The sequence below is a fragment of the Phocoena phocoena genome, chromosome 14, assembly GCF_963924675.1.
Source record: "Phocoena phocoena chromosome 14, mPhoPho1.1, whole genome shotgun sequence".
In the NCBI taxonomy this organism is placed as follows: domain Eukaryota; kingdom Metazoa; phylum Chordata; class Mammalia; order Artiodactyla; family Phocoenidae; genus Phocoena; species Phocoena phocoena.
Window position 1 is genome coordinate 75116887 of NC_089232.1, and position 25814 is coordinate 75142700.

Below are 25814 nucleotides of genomic sequence, written 5' to 3' on the forward strand. Positions count from 1 at the left end.
CTCCCATAACACCCTTTATTACCCTGTGATAGCAGATAGCGTGTCTACCATAGTGACCATGATGGACGACTATCTATCTTTTCCCCTGCAGACTATAAAAAACTACGGGGGAAGGCACATTGTTTGCCTTGTTCATTCTCGTATCCCCGTCACATGGTATATCAATAAAGATGTGCTAAAGTCGCATCAGAGGAAAGAACTGTTGTTCTGAGGGGGAAAAAATGGGCGGGGAGAGAAAATGGTTACTGGGGACCGGAGAGCTGCAGGAATCAAGCCGTGACAGGGTCGGGGACTAAGGAGCGCTCGCCGTCAGGATGCTGCGAGCCGGGACCAGATGGCTGGCCCCCCACCCCCACCACCCCCCTCCCGCCCTCACCCTTCCCGGTACCACGCAAAAGATAAGCTGCTAATCTTTTTGGCATTCATACAACATGGCAGACATCGACAACAAAGAACAGTCTGAACTTGGTCAAGATTTGGATGATGTTGAAGAAGTAGAAGAAACTGGTGAAGAAACAAAAATCAAAGCGCGTTAGCTGACTGTTCAGGTGATGCAAAATCCTCAGATTCTTGCAGCCCTTCAAGAAAGACCTGATGGTCTGGTAGAAACACCAACAGGATACATTGAAAGTTTGCCCAGGGTAGTTAAAAGATGCATGAATGCTCTCAAAAACCTTCAAGTTAAATGGGCACAGATAGAAGCCAAGTTCTATGAGGAAGTTCATGATCTTGAAAGAAAGTATGCTGTTCTCATGGACATATATACACTGTCAAATGTAAAATAGCTAGCTAGTGAGAAGCAGCCGCATAGCACAGGGAGATCAGCTTGGTGCTTTGTGAACCCCTAGAGGGGTGGGATAGGGAGGGTGGGAGGGAGAGGCAAGAGGGAGGAGATATGGGGATATATGTAAATGTATAGCTGATTCACTTTGTTATACAGCAGAAACTAACACACCATTGTAAAGCAATTATACTCCAATAAAGATGTTAAAAAAAAGTATGCTGTTCTCTATCAGCCTCTATTTGATAAGAGATTTGAGATCATTAATGCCATTTATGAACCTAAAGAAGAAGAACATGAATGGAAACCAGATGAGGAAGATGAAATTTCAGAGAAGCTAAAAGAAAAGGCCAAGATTGAAGATGAGAAAAAGGATAAAGAAAAAGAAGACCCCAAGGGAATTCCTGACTTTTGGTTGACCGTTTTTAAGAATTGCTCAGCGATATGGTTCAGGAACATGATGAACCTATTCTGAAGCACTTGAAAGATATTAAAATGAAGTTCTCAGATGCTGGTCAGCCTATGAGTTTTGTCTTAGAATTTCACTTTGAACCCAAAGAGTAATTCACAAATGAAGTGTTGACAAAGACATATAGGATGAGGTCAGAACCAGAGGATTCTCATCCTTTTTCTTTTGATAGACCAGAAATGATGGGTTGTACAGGGTGCCAGACAGATAGGAAAAAAGGGAAGAATGTCACTTTGGAAACCATTAAGAAGAAGCAGAAACACAAGGGACGTGGAACAGTTCGTACTGTGACCAAAACAGTTTCTAGTGACTCTTTAATTTTTTTGCTCCTCCTGAAGTTCCTGAGAGTAGAGACCTGGACGCTGCTGCTGAAGCTATCCTTGCTGCGGACTTTGAAATTGGTCACTTTTTACGTGAGCGTATGATCCTAAAATCAGTGTTAGACTTTACTGGAGAAGCTATTGAAGACGATGATGATGATGATGATGAAGAAGGTGAAGAAGTAGATGAGGTAATGTTTACCAAATGAGCAAATAATTCTGTATAACACACTGAGAAGCAAATTGAGTGACTTGTGTATCCCTTTGCTATAAATCATTACTCGGTGATATGGGATAAAAACGTTTTTGGAAAAAAATATGATTTTAGAATTCTACAGCCAAACAATGTATGTATGAGGTTTCGATAAATTGCAAAACCCAAAAAAATAAATGTGCTAAAGGCATGTGAATAAGCTGAAGCCATTATTTAAAAGAGAAAAGTAGGTTAAACTTTGCTATTTGAAGGGCTCCAAATTTGCCCTAATTTCTTATACTGTGGATGTTTCTATATGATTTTCTCCCAGAAATAACCAAAAAAAAAGATAAGCTGCTAATAATACCTTAAAATTATTTTCTCCTCCAAAATGGTGTGCATATTAGATAAAAATTATTCAGACAAAACTTCCATAATCATATTTTTCCCCCTTAATCAACAGTATGTATGTTCTCTGGTGATTGACACTTAGCCACCATCTCATGGTCCATTACACAGAGTCCTAGCACAGGGAAAGCAGACCTTAAGAGCTGATGTGATGCCATGTTAAATATATTTAATTTGGAATATGGATTGATTTTGGCTCATCTAGATAAACCAGGTAACTTTCCCCCATCTTATGTTTCTATTCTATCTTATTATTTTTGTTTGATTGTAGTGTATTTATTTTTGTCTGCCACATTTTATACCAAGACAGAATAACATAATGCTGGTCATTAGAATCCCCTGGAGAGCTTTTGTGGTGACCTAAATGGGAAGGAAATCCAAAAAAAGAGGGGATATATGTATACATATAGCTGATTCACTTCACTGTACAGTAGAAACTAACACGACATTGTGAAACTATACCTCAATTTAAAAAAAAATTTAAAAAAAGAACTTTTAGCTGGTTCTGTCATCTTCACTCTGAAAGGCAAGTCCATTCTTGTGCTACCCCAAGGTAGGGCTGGTGACTGCAAACAAGGCATGGACAGGGAAGATGTTATTACCAATTGGCAGGTCCCAGAGGACACACAGACATACCTGGACATACCCAGAGTTAGCCTCCAGAATGACTGGAGGCACACAGAGCTGTCTTCCGCCCCAGGGATAGCTGGTTGGGCAGAGAGAGCAGGGAGAGGCAACTGCACCTGGGCAGGGGGTCCACATCTGTCCAGTGTTGGTCATCACCCCCAGTGCTGTACATCCTGATGACTGTGTAGGAAAGCTCACGCTCAGTGAGCGAGGAAACCCCACATTGCTCTGTAAGCTCAGACTTATATTCACAGGTCAAAGAGCCCCAGTAAATTCTTCAGTGGAAAAAAAAAAATCACCTGGGGAGTTTGAATGCCCAGGTCTGACCCCATAACAATTAAATCATAATGTCTGGGGGTAGTAGCTAGGTAGCAGTGGTTTCTAAAGATCCTTAGGTGATTCTAGTGTGCCACAAGATTGGAAACCATCGGTGTGGTAGGTTTTAATCTAAGTTCTGACACATACTGGCCTTCTAACCTTGGACATGTAATTTAACTTCTTTGTGGAGTTAAATTATGTAAAAGTGGTTGCCTTATAGAGTTGTTTTAAGGATGAAATGATTCAAAATAAAGTGATGGGGTCCATGCATAAAACACAGTAAAGGCTACGGAATTTTTTTTTTTTTTTTTTTGGTGTGTGTGTGGGTATTATTAGTCTTCTCCCTACCAAGTGGAGAAACATCATAATTCATTCTGAGTTAAACTTCTACCACCCCATTCCATTCTTCAGTGTAGCTTGGCTTAACTATGGCCTCCTAGATAGTTTGAGAGTATTATCCAAACCAGGATAATTGTCCACAGACAATCCCTTCAGTGTTGCAGAAATAAACAAAGTCTCTGCTCTTCTAGAATTTATATTTTAGTGGGGGAGATAAATAATCAACAAATCAATATATAATTTCAGGCAGTGTTCATTGAAGCCATACCAATGCAATAAACTTTACACTGAATTCACTGTGGTTTTCAGCTAAGAATGGCAAAGAGGAAGGCATTTCTGTTCCCTAAAAGGAAGAGTACTCTCCAAAGAGTGAAACGATATATTTTCTTAAAAAGGTAAAAGTCATGTCTCATACAAATACAAAATGAACATGTGTCAAAGATTTTGTTTACTCATTAATTAACGACGGGACCAGTAAAATCTTAGAACTGGTTTAAAGCACATTGTAATGTACCCACTTACATTGTTCAAATCAGGATTGGGAAATGGATTTACAAATAGCTGCAAAATGGCGTTTTCCAAGGAGGGGGATTCAATATGAAGTTCGATGGACACGAGTACTTCTTGCTATCTGTTACCTACATTTAGAGTTGAACAGATGTTGACTGAAAAAAATACACATAAGCTGTAAGTTGAGAATTATGTTTTATTTGTTGTACTTATTGAGGGTTTAAACCCAGGAGACATCCTCTCAGATAGCTCTGAAGGCCTGTTCCAAAAAGGTAACAGAGGAGCCAGGAGATACAGGAGTTTTTTTCAAAAAAAATTCCAGGTAGTCAGAACATCAAATGATTACTGTTAATTAAAGAAAACCAGATATCTCAGGTCAATGAATTTAGTGTTTTTCCACATATGAGAAGATGCAAGGGTCTGGGCTTATTAAAATTATTCCTTTGATATGCACCATAACCATCTAGGGCCAGTAACCTATTTTTCTCCATCCTGAATCCCCTCAGGATGCACCACTTGTGGTGGCTGCAGAGGCTGATTGGCTCCACGGCCACAATAGCCTTTGTTTACTGAAATAGCAGGTTACATTCTTTGTCCACACCTAGCTCCACAAAGAAAGATGGAGAGCTCCTATGGATTCAGAATACCCTGAAAGGTGAGCCAGACTATGGCTGGTTTTTCATTGAAAACACCCGGGAATCTTCTAGTCCATTGCATCGTGTTTCACAATTTTTCCCTATAAAAATCACTCTACCTGTAAACACTCAGCAGCTAAGCAGTTCTTCCGCTTTACTTTGCTTTCATTTTCATCAAACTTTTTGCTTCCATTTTCGTCAACCTTTTTGCTTCCATTTTCGTCAACCCTTTTGCTTCATACTTGCCTTTGGCAGGGCTGGATGGTATTTCTTTGCTCCCACCAAAGAGGCGTCAGAGTGAGTGAGAGTGGGAAGCTAACCCTTTCCCCCTCCAGTAAATCCCCGATTCCCTTAGCCGGAAGTCCCCAGAGCAGGGATTAGCCCCGCCCCCTTTCCCTCGGGCCCCGCCCCTGGCCAGCCCCATAATTGAGCTACGCGCAAAAGTCACGTGAGTAGTCGTGGTCCCGTGTCGCCTCCGAAGCAGTACGTGGCAGATGTCACTCAGGAAAGTCCTTCGTTCCCGGTTTCTGCCACCTACTCCATCTCGACCCTCTTTTTTTCCCCATTAAATGCCTCTCTTCTTGCCGCTCTCATCTCGGGGATGCTGAACCACCCGCCTCCCCTCAACCCGAACTACCCTAGGCCTATGAGTCACCCATCTCCCTCAAGTAAGAGGCAGGGATCCATTAGCGCTAAGGCGAGTTGCGGTTCTGATTGGGCGTGAGATCTTGTCAATCTCCAAGTTTTTCCAATCAAGGGCCGGGTCCACCTAGCTTTCCGCTCTTCCATTGGCCTGTGTGCGGGGAAGGTGGAGGAAAAGGGTAAACCGAGCTCGCGCGAGAGCAGCGCTGGGTCTTCAGTGCGCAGGTGCGAAGAGTCAGGCTGGGGCCCGGGCCGGGGGCGGGCTAGAAAACGCGTCGTTTGATTTTGGACAGTGACGGAGTTATCTGGGTTCAACCGCTGGGCAGAAGGCGTTTGTCAGGGCCCCGGCCAAGAACGAGGCCCGCCAGATTCCCAATGGTGTCCATGACTTTCAAGCGGAGCCGCAGCGACCGGTTCTACAGCACCCGGTGCTGCGGCTGTTGCCATGTCCGCACCGGGACGATCATCCTGGGGACCTGGTACATGGTAAGGGCTGGCGAGGCGGGAGGGCACGGCGCTGCGGGGAATGCGGCAGGAGCGGGAAGTGGGGGGTGGTCCGAAAGGGAGGAGCCACTGGGAGGGGGTGGGGCGGGAAGGCGTGGGGGACCTTTTTAGGGGCCTTTAACTTTGAGGGGGCAGACTTGTGTCCTGGAATCGGAGTGGTGGTAGTTGGGAATAGGGAGATGGTTTTTGGGTGAGAGTAAGAGGAGGAAAGCGGGACTGGGAAAAGCAGGGGGGCTTGGGGGGCGGGATGAGGGTGCTAGGTTTTGGTTTGGGGAGTTCTGGAAATGACCAGGTTTCGGGATCTTTTTGTGTGCTTCCGTGACCTGAAAGAACTCTCCCTTCCCCCAGTGCTTCCTGGAATTTTTTTTTTTTTTCCCAGCGAAACAATTAGGAATGCACCTTGATAGATGCAGCCTAGTTTTAACATTACTTCTTGCTTGAAGGGAAGGCGACATATCCATTTTTAACGCAGTTGTCTGTGGTTCCTGGACCTTATTTGTTACAGTGTGTTTGTGATGTTACAGTGTGTTTGTGATGTAGGCAGAAAGGCCTCTGTTGTGAGTCTGGAAGTACGCTTGGAGATAATACCATTTGCCAGGATTTACATACACTCGATTTGCCTTTTCCTAATGCAGTAGATCCCCTCACTCCCCCATCCCGTGCTCATGAGACGCTTTTCATAAAAGACCTATTCCGGTTTTGAGACCTTTGTTGAGGGCTTACTCCGTTTTGGTCACATATGCTGGCATTCCCTGGGGGCCAAGATCTATGTAATTCTATGTCAGAACCAAGTTGACAGTGTTTTTGATTGGTGGTTCACTAGTAATACCTTTGTGATTTCTTACCACCATCTCCAGTATCCATATACATTGAATCTAATTTGTGACTTGTAAATATGTGCTTCTGTTTAGGTAGTTTTAGGTTATGATGACTTTACAGAAGATGTGACAAAGTTCTCATATTGCCGACTCGGTCATGTTCGCTAATGACTTTGTGATTTTTTTAGTTTTTGTTTTTGGTTTGGGAGGTTGTGGCATTAGTGCTAACTGGAGTTTCTGATAACATCTGTGAACTGTGAAAAAGGAAAAGCTTTATCACAGGCATATCTTTTTGCCTTTCTCTGTTCTCATTTCTTCCCAACCCAGAGGTTTGATCGAAACCATCACCATTTGGCAAACACCAGATGAGAATCATCTTCAGTTAGGCAGATACAGTTTCATGCCCCACCCGCAGAGGACTATTGGAACTCTACTTTATTCCTAATTGCCATGTTGTTATTTACAGTCTTGCTTCATGAATGCACATTAAAAACAACAAAACTTGAATGTGTAGGCTTATTGGGTTGTTTCTAAGCTTATTTTAATATTTCCATTGTTTTTATATTCAGAAACATCATTGCTATAATTATATCACATTTCCCCACGAAGACCGCCCCCCCTTTGTATTTTAACTGATTTGTAAAACTGGACATTGATCAGATCAGGGCAACAGCAGCCTTGTATTTCTAACTTTTTATTTCTTCATTTTGCTTAGGGTCTGGGTCTTCAGTTTCTTTTGTTTGTCCTTAGTCTGCCTTCCCTAAATGAATAATTCAAATCTTTAGGGTCCTCAGGCCTCTTAGTCAACCCTGCTTCCCTCATCCCTAGAAGATGACCTTCCCTCCTACTTAATTGAGAAAGAGCTCAGCAGCCTGGAACTCAACCTGCAAACTTACTCTTCCTGTTTCTTCTCATATCCTTCCCTCCATTCACAGAACAAAGGATTTCTAACTCCTCAAGGAGAAAATAAGCACCATCTCAGTTTCAACCATCCGAATGTAATTGGCTGTATTTCTTTCCAAGGCAGATGTTTTTTTGATGCTATGGGCTCAGCTCATAAAAATTAAGGGAATAGCAAGGAAAATTAGGAGTTATAAACCATGAAACTCAAAATGCAGAGAGAAGAACTTTAGTAAGGGCATTTATTCTCCCAAAATAGGGAACAGGGAGTTGTAAATCTGTTTCCCACTGGAAGGACTTGATGTGAAAACATTTTGCATAGCAGCATCCTTTTTGCGTGCTTTAGTTTTATAAAAAGATGCCGTAGCTGTTCTTTCTTTGCATGGATTTCTCTGGTTAGTAGAATATTTAAGCTGCTTACATCAGTTAATCTGTTTTAAGACATATATTGATTATCTACAGTGTAAATGGCTGTGGTGCACATACAAAAAGAGTAAATCACAGAGACGTGTTATTCGTCTTTTGTGTTCCTATTAGCTGCCACACAGAGGCTCTGAAGTGTTTCTTGTCTTGGCCATGGCATCTGCCATTAAGATACTGATGGTACTGCAAAGAACTTTGGAGCAAAGATACAAAAGTGAAACTTAACGGTACAGTGTCAAGGGAGAAGGAGAAGGTGATCAGTAATATCAGATTCAAATTACGTTAAGAACTGGAAAAGGCCATTGGTTTTGTGGATTACAGTATTGTAATTGTATTGGTGACTTTAAAAAGTGTGGCTTCAGCATCCTGGCAATACAAAGACACAATATCTGTCTAGTTGGGGAGACATGTAACATTCAGAAAGCAAGATCACCAAGACACAAAACGAAGAGGAGTTGTCTGAACAGTACATTTTTTTTGCCAGAAGCTTCTTTACTAAGAGAAATAATATGGGAGTGGGTGGGTGAACTGGAATGTCACTTCCCTCTCCAAGTACCTTGTCGGGATACTCTTCCTCTTCTGTTCCAGCTGGGAGAATATGATTCTCTTTAGATTGCCCTGTGCTGTTTGGAACCTAGGGGTTCAGTCTTCCCTCCTGCCGGGTGCAGACACTGTAGCAACGACTTTGTATCTGATATAGTGTCATTGCCTTCTAGAACTGCCTCTACTGGTCGCACGTTAGGCGATTGCACACCGGATAGTAAAGGATTAATTGTATGGTATTAAGTAGTGCAGTAGGACACAGAGAAGCCAGAGCCAGTTGAAAGAAGCATGCCTGGCTTAATACCTGGTTTAAGTAATATGAAATCTCAGAATAAGCTCCAGTTTAAACTCTGACGTTCATACATTGTTTTTTCTATCATTTATTGAAAAATTTGAAGCCATGTGATTTTAAACAACAGTTTCTTATGTGGTATAAGTTCAGATGCTTATTGAACGATTGAAAATGAGCTTAAAAGTTTGCTGCAGGGGTGTCCTCTTTCATGGTTAATGGTGTACTACAAGAAGACATTTTGAGCATTTGTTATAATTTTAGGTCTTGGAAAGATTTAATATATGGCTAATTTTTCATGAGTGTCTTCACCATAAACAGTCTAAAAGGTAGGTAGCTGAGGTAGAAGTGAAGACAGGCTCCCTCAAGCTGTGTTCCTTTCCAATCCTCACCCCCGACTCCTAAAAGGTAGGTAGCTGAGGTAGAAGTGAAGACAGGCTCCCTCAAGCTGTGTTCCTTTCCAATCCTCACCCCCGACTCCTTTAAATAAGGATAGCTTGTGTATATTTCAAAGTTAGTATCTTTCCTCAAATACCTTTTTTTTTTTTTGCCTCAGTGCCTTTGAATATGCTCTCCAAAATGCTCTCCCCCAAGTCACTTTTTAAAAACTTTATTGAGAAAAATCTCAAATACACAAAAATAATGAAATAGTATAAAAACCTTTCATTTACTTATCATACAGCTTCAACCATTAACAACCATTTTGCCAATTCCAGTTATTTATTATTTTTTTAATTGGGGTATAGTTGTTTTACAATGTTGTGTTAGTTTCTACTGTACAGTGAAGTGGAGTCCCCTGTGCTATACAGCATGTTCTTATTAGTTATCTGTTTTATACACATTAGTGTATATATGTCAATCCCAATCTCCTGATTCATCCCACCCCCAACCCCCCCCACTTTCCCCCCTTGGTGTCCATATATTTGTTTTCTACACCTGTGTCTCCATTTCTGCCTTGTAGACTGGTTCATCTGTGCCATTTTTCTAGATTCCACATATGTGCGTTAATATATAATATTTGTTTTTCTCTTTCTGACTTACTTCACTCTGTATGACAGTCTCTAGGTCCATCCCTGTCTCCGCAAATGGCCCAATTTCAGTCCTTTTTATGGCTGATTAATACTCCATTGTATATATGTGCCACATCTTCTTTATCCATTTGTCTGTCAGTGGGCGTTTAGGTTGCTTCCATGACCTGGCTATTGTAAATAGTGCTGCAATGAACATTGGGGTGCATGTGTCATTTTGAATTATAGTTTTCTCAGGGTATATGCCTAGTAGTGGGATTGCTGGGTCATATGGTAATTCTATTTTTAGTTTTTTGAGGAACCTCCATACTGTTCTCCATAGTGGCTGTACCAATTTACATTCCCACCAACAGTGCAAGAGGGTTCCCTTTTCTCCACACCCTCTCCAGCATTTATTGTTTGTAGATTTTCTGATGATTCCCATTCTAACCAATGTGAGGTGATACCTCATTGTAGTTTTGATTGCATTTCTCTCATAATTAGTGATGTTGAGCATCTTTTCATGTGTTTCTTGGCCATCTGTATGTTTTCTTTGGAGAAATGTCTGTTTAGGTCTTCTGCTCATTTTTGGATTGGGTTTTTTTTTTTTAATATTGAGCTGCATGAGCTGTTTATATATTTTGGAGATTAATCCTTTGTCTGTTGATTCGTTTGCAAATATTTTCTCCCATTCTGAGGGTTGTCTTTTCATCTTGTTTTTTTTTTTTTTTGTGGTACGCGGGCTTCTCACTGTTGTGGCCTCTCCCGTTGCGGAGCACAGGCTCCGGACGCGCAGGCTCAGTGGCCATGGCTCACAGGCCCAGCCGCTCTGCGGCATGTGGGATCTTCCCGGACTGGGGCACGAACCCGCGTCCCCTGCAACGGCAGGCAGGCTCCCAACCACTGCACCACCAGGGAAGCCCTCATCTTGTTTTTAGTTTCCTTTGCTCTGCAAAACCTTCTAAGTTTCATTAGGTCCCATTTGTTTGTTTTTATTTCCGTTACTCTAGGAGGTGGGTCAGAAAAGATCTTGCTGTGATTTATGTCAAAGAGTGTTCTTCCTACGTTTTCCTATACAGTTAGTTTTGTAATAGTTCAGTTGTTTTCTTGATGAAGCTTCCTTGACTCCCAGCCAGAGGGATCTGGTTTCCTCACTGTGTACCTGGAAAAGTTACTTACTTACTTGTAAGTACTTACTAAATAGTACTAATTACACATTAGTATGATTATCTTTTTAAAATTTTTTACCCCCTACAGCAATATGTCCTCCTTGAGGGAGGAAGATGGTATGCCATTCTCTATAAACTGTGTGTTTAATAGTAACTTATTAGAGCATTTGAAGTACTTATTAGACATTTATTAAATGAATTATCTCCTCCAAAAATAGTAGGAATAACTCATTTGTAACTGCACGTAATGGTAAACAACAACTGTATACATACATTTAACTATATATACATTGAACAACATTTTTAAAGATAGTCCATTTCGGTCTCTATCTGATGACGGCTCTCTGACTTGCTTGAGACCCCATCAGGTTGCCCTAAAACACTGTTCTAATTATAGTCTTCGCAGATATTAGGTTGTGGCAAAGTACGCTGTGGGAAAACTAAAGAATAATGATTAAAAAATAAAACAGAAACAAAACCGGTCCTCAAGGGTCTTCTGGGATGGGTGTGGCGATGAAATGAGAAGCAAAGAGGAATTACTCTCCCCAGGCTGAGTGCTTCCAAGGATCTGATACTATTCCTTTGAAACAAGTGAAATCTAACACATCTGGTCTTCAGTTGCTGTATGTTTACTTATATAAAGTGTGCACTAGGCTTATAACACAAACCACATTGTTTATCTCACTGAATACAGTACTGCTCCTACATCGGTGTGTCCATTGCCCATGCTGTTGACATATTTGCTGCATTCTATATCCCTCCATATTACTAGGTTTAGAAGTTGACCATTATTTTAATTACATTTTTACTAATTTTCTTTCGTGAATGCAGTAAAAGGGAAAAATGAATCAGGAATAAATATTCTGGAATTGTTTGTATATAGTTGCTCTCTTCATAGAAATTTTATATTACAAAACTATTAAGTTTTATGTGTGTTTTGAAAAACGCTACATGGAACTTAGTAGAAATATCAACTGTAATCAAAAGTAAATAGGATAGGGCCTGCATATGAGCACAGGATAGGTGCTCAGTGATGTATCTTTTAAGATCACAAGGATGGGTTTTCCAGATTAGTACTTTAAAATGTTAAGTTGGGGTGCTAATGAAATATAGTTAATTCAGTGAAGATTTGAAAAATTGAGCATTTAATGAAATAGTGCTGAATTTATTTTACCATTTCTTGGTCCTTTTGATTAGACCTGTATTTATTTTGTTTAATATTCGGGGGTATGACTCACAGTGAAAAGAAATTTGAAGTGTCACTAATACTAGAAGATAATAATGGGTGAGTCTGTGACTTACCCATGGAAGAGAAGGAAAGAGGTTTTTATAAATCCTACATGTGATACAAATATTTAAGAAGGGAAAATTAAACTCCTGAATATTTTTGTTGTGTCATTTCCTTCACTTAGTAATTGAGTTTGCATGTTTTTCTGTGCGGTGCAGAGCTTTTAAACTGTGACCGCATTGTGCTTAGCAAAGTAGAGTTTGGTGAATTGATTTCTAACTCATTTCCATACACAGAATATACAGTGTTTTAGTAGATATGTCTGATTGTTCAGTAATTAATTCACGTGATTGTATTAACTCATACTCATACACCACATATACTGTCCAAAACCCATTGCAATAAAAATGGGCAAAAAAAAAAAAAAAAGTCAGCCTTCAACTGGAGAGTCACCTTGCAAATATGATTGTCCCTTGTAAGACCTTTCAAGCATTGAAGGATGAAATACCTTGCTTTTGAGCAGTGCAAGAAAAAAGGCACGTTACTGAACATATTTATTTAGAGGGTAAAGTATAAACATTTTATAGCCTTAAATAATGGCTTATTTTGGAAAGATCTCAAAACAAGGGTTGCTTAGGAACGGTTATAAGTAATCCTATAGTGGTAAGAAGGATGCCTTAAAAAGAACCAGATTTGTGTCCTAGCTCTTCAGCTCAGTGAACTTAACACAGGTTATTTCACTTTGCTGAGCCTTAGTTTACCCATCTGCAAATGGGCGTAAGTAATATTTACTAAACAAGATTGTTGTGAGGAATAAGTGAAGTAATATAGATGAATTTACTTATTTATAGTATATAGTCAGAAATATCAATTGATTCTGAATTAGGTATTGTGACATTGTTTATCTTATTTAAAGATAAAACTTGGGCCGCATGTCTTATAGAATGTGAAATACCTTCAGCTGATAAGCTGTGTTACTCAGGGTGGACAGGAGAGAGCTACATAATAGAGATTGTTTAAAACACTGTTGGTAAAGCTCCCATATCCCTTGAAAGTGTCAAATGTTCACAAAGGGAAGGAAGACAGATTCTGTGAACTCTAGATAGGGAAGCCTACTCCAATCCTCACATCATTAGTGTTGTTTTGATCACTTAAAGGAAGTGGTGCTTCCTGGGATAACTGTACAATTCACTAACAACTAGAGGCCTAGAGAATTTCCTTTTTGAATTGGAGTTACACCCTGGTAGACTAAGAAAATTCACCAGATACCGGTGATGGGATTTCAGCAAGATGTTTGACAAAGTCTCAAGATGTTTCTCTGGACTAGATAAAGACTTTTATTCAGAGGTTGCTGACTGATGGGAAGAGAACAGCCTCTGTCTGGCGGCTTTGTCATCAGCCCTGTTCTTTTGCTTATGACTTAGTTGGAGATTCTCATTATATGATGATCATATTTTCAAATGCAGGCAGCTGAGAGTAAGTCTATCCGCAGGGTGTCAGAATCTAGATGGAGAAAATCTTGATAGGCAAGAATGTTAATAAGATGAAATTTGATTGCAAATATATATAAGCGCTTATGTGTGGGCCTCTGAATCCAACTCTACAGGTAGATATAGGTGGTAGCTTAGCAGGATCAAATGTGAAAAAGAACTGGGAGTTTTAGGGAGTCACTCATGTGACATTTAAAAGATTTATGCAGCCAGTGCCATTTCAGGCTGCGTTAATTGAAATTTGTTAGCCTAGGATATGGGAACTGAGATCCCGATGTGTTGTGATCAGGCTGATCTTCTCTCATTTTAATAGTATGTTGAACAAACTGGAATGTGTGTATGGAGGGGAGCAAAGAGGAACTAGTGAGCTAGCTGGAAAATATGCTGGTTAGAAAACTGGTTTAAGTACCTGAGCGTTTATTCTAGAAAAGACAATATTTGGAGGCATATGTTGGCTGCCCTTATGTGTCAGAGGAGCACTTATTCAGAAGGGGTAGCAAATGATCTCAAACTGTAGAATTAAGACCAATAGGTGAAAGTTAAATGGCACAGTCAAAATCTTTTTAAGCATTTGAGTGTAGCTCAAGAGTTTGTAGTTACCTATCGCTGGACAGGAGATAACTGTGGAGGGGCTTTAGGCTTATCTGATGGATCATTACATACTTAGCCCATTGAAATTATATTTATCTGATAGATTAGCTTCTTCAAATCTGGAAATTCTGAGACTGGGATATGAATAAATATGTGATTCAAATGAACAATTTGTGAGGATCTCTCATTTTTCATTGTTGTGCCTTCTTATTCTATTATATTGACACAGGATCAGTCAAACATCTTTTCTCTGAAATGATTAAGTTTGTACTTTCACTTTATGAAATATTTACTTTAAAGTATTCTTTTTTTTTTTGCGTACGCGGGCCTCTCACTGTTGTGGCCTCTCCCGTTGCGGAGCACAGGCTCCGGACGCGCAGGCTCAGCAGCCATGGCTCACGGGCCCAGCCACTCCGCGGCATGTGGGATCCTCCCGGACCAGGGCACGAACCCGTGTCCCCTGCATCGGCAGGCGGACCCTCAACCACTGCGCCACCAAGGAAGCTCCCGACTTTAAAGTATTCTTAAAATGGTATTGTGTATTTTGTCTCACAGGTAGTCCCCTTTTTGTGTCTCTGTTACTTCAGGGAAAACAGTGTTAAATAGGGGAAGACATCTAAAGATTGTGCTGAGGACTGCTCACTCCCTGGCTAGTAGTATAATTGATAAAATGTTATCTTTCACAGGTGGTCAACCTGTTGATGGCAATTTTGCTGACTGTGGAAGTAACACATCCAAACTCAATGCCCGCTGTCAACATTCAGTATGAAGTCATTGGCAATTACTATTCATCTGAGAGAATGGCTGGTATGTTTTTAGTTGAAAATATCTCCTGCTAATTACACACATACAGTTAACTTAGAGGAGGATTGATTAAATTATGTTTGTTATTATACTTGCCGAGGCACAAAATGTTTTTGTAGGTTTTTAAAAAAATTATAATTGAGAATTATAATTGAGCATTTGTAGCCAGAAAATGTAATAGGCTGCTAGAAGATTTTTGAGAAATGTGTATTGTATACATTGGGGTACTGTGGAGAGAGGAGGGGAGAAGGAATTACAAACAAGACTGAGCCTTTGAGGGTCAGCTGACAAAGTTGTAGTAGAGGATGGATTTGCTCATGGAGCAAAAATCTTACAGTAAAGTGTAAAATGTGAATTATTTGGAATATTTGGTGGTATCTTTTGCCCAGGGTCTCAATTCTTAATATATTTTTATTGTTTAGATGAAGATTTGACATTGGCGTTAAAAATAGAGTACTCCTAGAACATTCATGGAATGAATGTTCATGGAAATTACCTTTTTAAACCTATTTATTCCCTGATAGCAGTATTTTTCATTATTTATCTTTCTCTAACATACAGGTTTAATTTTGTATTAAAATTATGGTAAACATTTAATATTTGAACAGAAAATTATGCTTCAGACTTTTTAGTGTGAACAATTTCTTCTTCAGAAAAATTTCATTTCAGAAAAATGTTCCCAGTTCACATGTGTGTTGTATTTATATTGTAGGATCTTTTTTAGATTAGCTTTTATCATAAAGTTCTGTACTTCTGTACATTATGATCTTCTCTGATCCATTAATGAAGTTTTTAAAAAAAAAATTTGGTTATTAATTCAAATGATTCATTGTCCTCAGGGCTAACCTATTTTAAGGAGCCAAGTAGAGTTTTCTGGCCATCTGTTATACATTGTAGTATGATAACACTAACAGTTGTTCATACTGTGTTTTTTTTTTAATGAGTTTCCTGATTGTATTTCCAAATACAGTATAATCCTTTAATTTTATTGTCAAATGAATAGCAGAAATACCAAGAACATACAGAAACATACTTTCTGGCATTTGATTTTTTTCTTCTGAGTAATCTGTTTTTATTTAAAAGCCAGAATAGAACAATAAATAAAACTTTAGCTTCCAGTGACAGTTTTTTGGCATTTATAATATTTTACTTTAGGCTGTAAAATTTTACTGAACCTGCTAATGTCAGCGTTTTCCCTTGTCACGTGTGTTTCTCTTAAAATTGAGGTGTAGAAGAAGATTTATGGTTATTGAGAGTCTCGTAGGTCTGTACAGCTGACTCTTTTGTTAGAGCTGCAGGGAAGAAGTCACACATTCATTGCATGTTGTGTGAGTGTTGTCACTGCTATAGAGAAAATCAGATCTATTCATTATCATATGTTTGTTGATTATATTCTACCCAAAGCCCTGTTATTGAGCAAATATAAAAAAAAATACATAGTTCTTGGTCATACGGTAGTTGGTGTTTCTTTGGAAGGTAAGATTTTACTTTCCCACAAACCCAGTATTGCAAAGGTAAGTTAATTTCTAATCATTGGCCTGATAACTGATTTTTTAAAATGAGGTTTGTGATTAGTTATTTTTAATCAGCCAAATAGGATGTGACACTCAGTTTATAGGAAATACTTCTGCAGCATATGCAAGCTGTTTTTCAAATATGAATTTATCCTTATAAACTCACTTTGGAGATGGGTGGACACTTGGGGCCTCCAAAGGAGGTGCTGAATGTAGTGGTGGCTGGGAACCTGAGGTTCTTCTCTGGCATCTAGCCTCTCATATTTTGTTTGCCTTATTGATTCATACATACTGGAGTTTCCCTTGTTCCAGGCATGAAATGTGTTTCCCACCCACCACCCCATCTCTCCTGTTTTGCTTTTTGTTGCTCCAGCGAAAGACCTTGAACTTCACTTTAATTATTCCGATACTTTAAGAAGTCAAAATCAACTCCTCGTCTTCCAGTAACAGAGTTTTGAAAGCTGATTGTTTGAATGATAAATTTTGCTTTCAAGTTTGTTTATATTTGAATTCTTCCCTTTGAGTGCCACTTTGCGTGCTACAGCAGGGAGGTTCTTTAAGTCCTTAACGTTTAGCTATCCTGTGTCCTCTAGGAAAATTTAAAGAGGGCTGTTCTTACTTAGTTTAGTGCCAGATATTGATGCTGTGTGCATTGCCAAGTGACAAGATGATACATAACGTTTATCCAGTAGTGTGAACATTCAGCAGTTAGTCTAATCATTCAGCATTATTAGTGCCTTTCAGGTTCTTAACTGGCCAGAGTCAGAGAATCAGCTTTAGATTTGTGCTGAGAAGCTCATCAGGTCAAGTGTGGGTGCTCTTTTGGTTTGTTTTTGTTTTGTTTGAGATTACATGAGTGCTTTGTGAGAACATTTAGTGAACATGGATTAATGTAGAGAAAGGCAGCAATCTGAGGAAGGGTTGAGGAACAAAGAAGAAAATAGACCAGGATGTAGCAGACAAGCCATGGTTGAAGGGATGCGGAGCAGGGATTTCGGGTGTTGAAATGGGGGTGGGGGATTAAGGGAGAACCTTGAATTTCAGGCTGTGTATTTTATCTAAGGCAGTTGGGGGCATCTGTATAACTGTGTTTAATACATCTGTCTCTTAAGCAGATACCAGCCTTTTGCTCCAGTCAAACCCTGCTTATCTCACAAGACCCAACTTGTACCATTTCTTTCATATTTTTTCCCTGATTCTACAGGCAAAACTAATCGTTTCTGCTTCTGTTGTAGCACTTGCCACACTGAATTATAATTATCTATTTCACATCTTCAGAAGTTAGACTCTGAGCAGAGATCTGTCGCTGGCAGAGTACCTGCTTCATGTGCCATCCTAAATAAGTGGCAGTGAATTGTGGCCGTTTAATAAGTAAGAAAAAGGCACGGATTTCTCAAACTTCATTACTTAATAACATTATTTTGTCATAAAGAGTTTTATTCTTTTTGTTATATAAGTAGCTTAATTAAATTCTTGTTTTTGTTTTCTTAGATAATGCCTGTGTTCTTTTTGCCGTCTCTGTTCTTATGTTTATCATCAGTTCAATGCTGGTATACGGAGCAATTTCTGTAAGTATTCTATGATTTTAACTTTTTTTTGTTTTTTGCTGTTTATTTTTTTATTTTCTTTAAAAAATTTATTTTGTATTGTTTTTTACATCTTTATTGGAGTATAATTGCTTTACAATGTTGTGTTAGTTTCTGCTTTATAACAAAGTGAATCAGTTATATATATACATATGTTCCCATATCTCTTCCCTCTTGCGTCTCCCTCCCTCCCACCCTCCCTGTCCCACCCCTCTAGGGGTTCACAAAGCACCAAGCTGATCTCCCTGTGCTGTGCGGCTTCTTCCCACTAGCTATCTATTTTACGTTTGGTAGTGTACATATGTCCATGCCACTCTCACGCTTTGTCACAGCTCACCCTTCCCCCTCCCCATAACCTCAAGTCCATTCTCTAGTAGGTTCTGTGTCTTTATTCCTGTCTTACCCCTAGGTTTCTTCATGACATTATTTTTTTCTTAAATTCCATATATATGTTTTAGCATACGGTACTAGACTTTCTGACTTCACTCTGTATGACAGACTCTAGGTCCATCCACCTCATTACAAATAGCTCAATTTCGTTTCTTTTTATGGCTGAGTAATATTCCATTGTATATATGTGCCACATCTTTTTTTTTTTTTTTTTTACCATCTTTATTGGAGTATAATTGCTTTACAATGGTGTGTTCTGAGTTTTACTGAATGGTACCCAGTCGTTGAATATACGTGATGTGATGTTGTGGTTGCTGTTTCTTTCCTTCAGTATCAAGTGGGTTGGCTGATTCCGTTCTTCTGTTACCGGCTTTTTGACTTCGTTCTCAGCTGCCTGGTTGCTATCAGTTCTCTCACTTACTTGCCAAGAATCAAAGAATATCTGGATCAGTTAGTAAGTGTGTATGCTAATTAAACTTTTTTTTTTCATTCATTGAAATTCAGAGTCAGCTTTTGGGCACTATTTTTATTTTAACCTCCCCTGTTTCTTTTTTAAAATGTTTTAAAGCAATGATCATTACTACTCTTAATGACCATGTTGAAACCAAAAAGATGAAAATAGAATATCTTCTTGCCATACCACATGGATAATCCAATATTAAAAGTCCCTAAAGATGGATATCATAGAACTTCAGGAGTAGTTCATCTTTTGTTTTGGGTATATGAAAAATATAATAATTCGACTGTATTTAGCACTCATTGGAGTTGTAGCTTTCTGCCTTTGCAAGCATCTGTAGCAAATATTTGATGCCTTCTATAGCCTTCACTCTATTCTAGGCAAACTGTTAGTGAATGGTATAAATAGAACATAACTTCCTTCTCTTCGAGGAGCAAAGCATGTATTTGGGGAGTCAAGACATGAAGATCTCATTTGTGATAATAAGCTAGGGCTGTCCCATGACAGCAGTAAATGAGCATAAGTTAATGACATGGGATGGAGAGGCAGGGGACACTGTGGGCTGAAGTAAGGTCTGGATGGAGGTGTAGGATCCAGATGAATGGAAGTTTATTTAACAAATGCTGTCTTTTGGGGAATTTTCTTGAAACCCACTTCAGATAGTCCATTTTGCATACCACAAATTTATTATTCATTCATTCAAAAAACATTTGTTGATGGCTTCCTATGTGCAGGGCACTCTGCTCAGTCCTAGGGCTACATCAGTTAAAACTTACTTTCTAGTGAATTGGGAAGTTGACGATTATTGAATTAAAATTGTGATAAAAACGGTGAAGTAAAAGTGTCGGTTGCTTTGTGAGTGGGTATCACACAGATACCACACCTGGGGTGGGAAGTGAGCTTTGAATTGCACTCAAGAGTCTGAGTAGGACTTGAGATAGGAAAAGTACAGAAGAAAGTTCCAGGTAAAAGAGACACCTTGATGCAGGAAGGAACGTGGCATAGTCAGGGAACTCAGAGGTGACCGTGGTGGCCCGGCAGACGTGGTGGGAGCAGCCTGTGATGGGGCTGGAGAGAGGTGGCCCGGGGCAGGGCCTGCTGGCCTGGTCAGCGGCTTCCTGGGCATAGTTCTCCCTGATCACGTAGTCCTTGGCTGAAAATTTGCAAGGCTTCTGAATAAAATTTACAGCGTTCCCCCTGGAGCCGGTCCCATTGAGTTTTTGTCCTTTTCTTATTTATAGATGAAGGCTTAAAGAACAGTTTTGTTCCAAGGAGACACTTTGTAGCTAGGGTTTGGGGTTGGTGTGTGGATACTATTTTCTTCTGGTCCTTGGGATTTCTGTGTGCTTTTTTTATGAAAATGTAAAATTATTTGGGCCTTTGTGTTGATGTTTCCATTAAAAACAGTTAGAAGTTTTAAAGGATTAAATGAACTTTATAGAAGAACATCAAAAGGAATTTACTATTCCTTTGGCAGAACCCCAGTGGTTTCTCTGTTCTGTTATTCACTTGGTGTCCCAGACTGGAAGATGCTTTCTCTGTTGGCCAGCTTGTAAATCCTAAATTACTTTGTAATGCCTTTCTCCCCGAACCTAGCTCATTGCCTTGCACACAGTAAATGCTAAAGAAATATTTGAGTAAATGCAGCTGATCTGGGCTTCCCTGGTGGTGCAGTGGTTGAGAATCTGCCTGCCAATGCAGGGGACACAGGTTCGAGCCCTGGTCTGGGAAAATCCCACGTGCCGCGGAGCAACTAGGCCCGTGAGCCACAACTACTGAGCCTGCGCGTCTGGAGCCTGTGCTCCGCAACAAGAGAGGCCCGCGCACCGTGGTGAAGAGTGGCCCCCACTCGCCACAAATAGAGAAAGCCCTCGCACAGAAACGAAGACCCAACACAGCCAAAAATAAATAAATTAATTTAAAAAAAATACAGCTGATCTTTCTCAGCAGAACATTTTATGTGTCCAGTAAATAGTATAAGCTTGCCTGGCTTCATAACCAGGGACGTGCCGCCTTTTGGCCCCTTTCTGATGAGCATTGAGACTGACAATTGGCTTTTTTTTTTTTGGCCACACCATGAGGCTTGTGGGATCTTAGTTCTCCGACCAGGAATGGAACCCCGGCTACCGCAGTGGAAGCACGGAGTTCTAACCAGTGGACCACCAGGGAATTGCTGACACTTGGCTTTTAAAAAATCATTTTCCCCATGTAGGACTGAATGGCCCAAGAAACTTAGGTAAATCTCAGTACCTCCTGACTTAGTGACCCAGGGACAAATCTGGGGTCATGTACAGGAGATAGTGTGTTCCCAAAGGCCAGGAAGATGTAAAATGAGCTCAGTGTAGACTCTTAGGAGTATTCTGAGTGTTCAAACATATATTTTAAGTGATCAATAGCATGCATTAATGATGCTGAGGCTTAAAAAGCACTTTGAGTTAAATTCTGTTTATAAGTTTTTATTAGAATATCAGTTCTGATTTGGGTGCCTTTTGTTTTGTATTCTTAAGATGCTTTCTAGGTTATCACAAAATACAGGTGCCATGGCTGAATTATAAGTGTGTGTGTATATGTTTAATTAATAAACTTTAGTTGTAGAGCAGTTTTAGGTTCATAGAAAAATTGAACAGAAAGTACAGAGTTCCCATATACCCGCTCCTGCCCACCCAGCCTCCCTCACAGTCCGTATTCTGAGCCGCAGTGGATATTTGTTCCAGTTGATGCACCTGCACTGATGCATCATTATCACTCGAAGTCCGTGGTTTACATTAGAGGTCACTTTCGGTGTTGTGCATTCTGGGGATTTGGACAAGTGTACAATGACGTGTACTCACCATTGTGATATCATAACAGAATAGTTTCCCTGCTCTAAAAATCCTTTCTGCTCTGCCTATTCATCCCCCACCCCCACCCCCCTTTTTTTTTTTACAGCCTGATTTTCCCTATAAAGATGACCTCCTGGCTTTGGACTCCAGCTGCCTCCTGTTCATTGTTCTTGTATTCTTTGCCTTGTTCATCATTTTTAAGGTGAGTTGCTCACTAAATATTTGGGGGGCCATTTGGACTGTGACACTGTCCATCTAAACCTTCTTGTTGCTGTGTCTCCTTACAGTTCTCCTATTCTGATGTAGTGGTAGAGACAGCTTCCAGGGAACGTCCTCCCTCTTGTTTCCAGGCAGTGGTTGGAAGCGCCAGGATTCTTCCTAAGGAACATCATTGTGTTTTTGGATGTGGTTCATGATTTGGATTGAAAATCTGTTAAAATTCCCAAGGTTCAGAAATAGAATTTCTTCTGCAGCACAATGGTTGTCACACTTGAATTGGAATCCCAAACTCTGGTTTCTCTGTAGAACAGTGGTAATAAAACCTGTGACATTTAAGTGAGGGCTGGTAGGGAAAGCACCTGGCCTGTGCTGGGTCCAAGTGGATGCCGGTTTCCTTCTCTGTGGAGAAAAGTGGGGAGAGCATTATAAGTCACCTTCATTTTAGAGCAGGTGGTCTATTGAGTTTCGAGCATATGTAAATTTTGTTTATATTCTTTTAGGCTTATCTAATCAACTGTGTTTGGAACTGTTATAAATATATCAACAACAGAAACATGCCAGAGATTGCTGTGTACCCTGCCTTTGAAGCACCTCCACAGGTGAATGATCCTTTACGGTATTAAATCTTCACTAGCCTTTATCAGTTATTCCAAAGAGAAGACCCTGTATCTTGACTTTCTCTTCAATGCCATAACTATGGTTTAGGGATAATCCTAAACTTGTGGATAGCTTGTATCTACAAGTTTCAGCCTTTCCCACTTGGAATCCTGGGTACATGGGCTAGAGGCACCCTGCACTGCTCATCTCATTCTGTTTGGCCGATAGGTTTGATTCGTAATCGGTCTCCAAGTGTTACATTTTGAGGGGGAGATCAGACAGGGAACCGCAGTGTGGGCGAGCCAGGCTCTTGGCTTCTGGAACTTCTAAGGATAGGGTACCATCAGCTGAAGCTTGTGTTGCTTTCCGAAAACATTCATATGATCCAAAGGGAAGCTGATTTTCCTGTGGGGAGATGAATGCAGTGGATTCCATGAGTCTGTTGGGAGGCCTACCTCTCAGGCCCTCTAGTTGCTGCTGTACTGTTTTCCCAGGTTTCCAGCATGTAGAGTATATGTGACACCTGTAGGGCCAGCCTGTCACATTGGAGTCACTTAGATTAAAAATGCCACTCTTCTACATAGATGTGCCCTTTACCTTAGAGCAGAAGACACAAGTACTTGATCTTTTGCCCACAGATTCTGATGAAATAGAGCCTCATGATGGAGCGTTCGTTCCTTTAGCGTGGTTCAGCGGGACGCTTCACCAAGATCCTAAGTTCCTCAGGTGCACTTAGCACTGCTGCTTTATCAGTCACAGTGGAGCGAGGGGAGGGTGGCGGCACATACCGCCTGTCAAGGTGTCCTGGTGGCCTCAGGGTCAGTTCAGAAGCAAAATTTTTTCTGCCCTCCCTCCTTCCATCATCCATCTCTAGTGATCTTGGATCAGACATCTCACGTGCGTGTAAAAGCTCCAGGTTATTAGTCATCTCTACTCTCAGGAGCTATAATTGACCCTTGGACAACATGGGTTTGAACTGTGAGGGTCCACTAATATGTAGATGTTTTTCAGTAGTAAATACTACAATACTGTACAGTCTGCGTTGAATCCTCAGATGTGATACAGAGGGCCATCTATAAGTTATATGTGGATTTTCAACTGTGCAGAGTGTCGGCGCCCCTAATGCCCACATCGCTCAAGGGTCAGGTGTACCCAAGGGTGAAGTGTACTTAGCTAATGGTTTCTTCAGCTCTTCCGTAGGTTTATCTACCCCTATTAAAGGTATTAATTCTGAAAGCTGAATTATTCAGGTAGAATTTTAAAGGAGAATTAAGTCTAATATAATTTTTTGTCTCTCTTCAGTATGTTTTGCCAACCTATGAAATGGCAGTGAAGATGCCTGAGAAGGAACCACCACCTCCTTACATACCTGCCTGAAGAAATTCTGCCTTTGTCAATAAACCCTATACCAGCTTTTTGTCTTGTTTATTTTACAAAATGCTGCAACACAGGGCTCTTCAAACTTGTTGGATATAAAGTACATTTTCCTTTGTTTAAACACTAACAAGCTTTTTGGATAGTTATTAAAAGTCAGATTTTGTTGTTGTTAAGTGTATTACATTTTAATAGTTTTTGAAGACAGTCTAGGTTAAGCAAGAGCAAAGTGCCATTGTTTGCCTTTGATTGGGGGGTGGGTGGGAAGCGGGCATTCTCTACGCATATTCTTTTCTAACTGCACTTTCTTTATATAATAGTTCGCATTTTGGTTATTTGCTGCCCTGGATACTTCCAGGAAGAATGAATGAAATATTCAGGGTGAGCGAGTTCGGTATAAGATCTGAGATTTTCAGCTCTGAAAACAGGAAAAATATATAACATTTTAACTTGACTGTGGAAGATGATGGTTGCATGTTTCTAATTTTGTATGTGTTTCCATCTTTGTGATAAGATGCTTTAATAAATCTCTGAAATATTTATTGTTTTTTTTTTAAATCTGTTATCCTTTTTTGATAGGTGAAACCCAACATTTTCTATTACAATAAACTCAGACTGCCAGGGTTTTTTAGTACTTTGAGAATAGCCATAGCCAAGCTCGGTGGACCCAACTGGGCACTGTTCCTGTCCCTGGAGTGGATATGTGGACCATCACAGCTTCTGATCACTACTTCATTCGAAGCAGGTTTGTCTTCTGGGAAAGGACACAGGCCTTACACTTTTTAACTGGAGAACAGTCATAATATGTTAATCCCAATTATTTCCACCAAGGAAGGGGAAAATGTTGTTATTGTTAAGGGGTCATTTTCCATCAGAGGGAAATCTGTTGTCACATAACAGTTAAATATCCTAGTAAATATACCCAAACTGTTTGCCTTTAAAAGTTAATTTTTTTCCTACTGCTAGTGCTAGAGAAAAACTAGGTTACTTAGTATATTTGATTCTGAAATTCAGATAGAGGTAGCACTGAAAGATAAATGCTTAGCCCTGTTTTTTAAAATAAGCAGCTTCACCATGAGTAGCTCATACATTTCACCATTCTGACTCATAAGTTTGATACTCTCTTCGCATTCCCACAAAAATGTCTCATGAGATGCTGATGCCCTCCTAAATCACAAAATTCTGTTATCCTTTCTAACTTCATTTTTTTTTAATCATTCAGTGTTACCAACTACCTAACCTTCAAAGTCACTCTTCTCTTGGCCTTCAAAATATTGTATGGAGGTTTGCCTATCTTTTTAATTACTCAGTTTCTTTCTCTAGCTTTCTTCACCCACATCTACACTTGTCCATGCCACTCTGTATTGTGGCTTTGGCTATCTTGCTTCACTTTCTCAACTTTTACTTAACACTGTGTAGCTGCAAAAGCTCTGTAAAGTTCCAGGTGTTTCCGAGATCTGTCAACTCAAGGGTCCCATGTTCCCAAAATTGAGCTCACCAGGATATACATTCTCTCTGGCATCCTCTATTGGGTTCAATACCCAGTTCTCACTTCTATTTAATCTTGAGCAAAAGTTTAATGCAATTCAATAAGTTTTGAGCATGTACTTTGTTCCAGGTGCAAGAAATGTAGGGATGGGCAAAATGTAAAAAAAAAAAAAAATCCCTGGTCTTATTTTAGTGGGGAGAGGCAGATGATTTAAAATAACCTGTATAGTGATAGATCTATGGAGAAAAAAAAAAGAAACAAGGAAAGTTGGTGGGGGGGGGAGAGTGCAGTTTTAAATGGTGTCAGGAAAGGCCACACTTTGAAGGTGACATGTGAGTAAGACCTGGAGAATGAGGAA

At 40.0% G+C, this 25814-nt stretch overlaps 1 protein-coding gene and 1 pseudogene across 1 annotated transcript; both read left to right on the forward strand.

Moving 5' to 3' along the window:
- Positions 1-428: 428 nt before the first annotated feature.
- LOC136133824 (nucleosome assembly protein 1-like 1) lies at positions 429-1779 on the forward strand (annotated as a pseudogene).
- A 3668-nt stretch (positions 1780-5447) lies between these two features.
- LAPTM4A (lysosomal protein transmembrane 4 alpha) lies at positions 5448-24507 on the forward strand. Its single transcript, XM_065891092.1, has 7 exons — positions 5448-5728; positions 14891-15011; positions 18014-18090; positions 18830-18952; positions 21884-21979; positions 22497-22595; positions 23896-24507. The coding sequence occupies exons 1-7, from the start codon at positions 5618-5620 to the stop codon at positions 23968-23970; spliced, it is 702 nt and encodes a 233-aa protein (XP_065747164.1). The 5' UTR covers positions 5448-5617; the 3' UTR covers positions 23971-24507.
- Positions 24508-25814: the final 1307 nt, after the last annotated feature.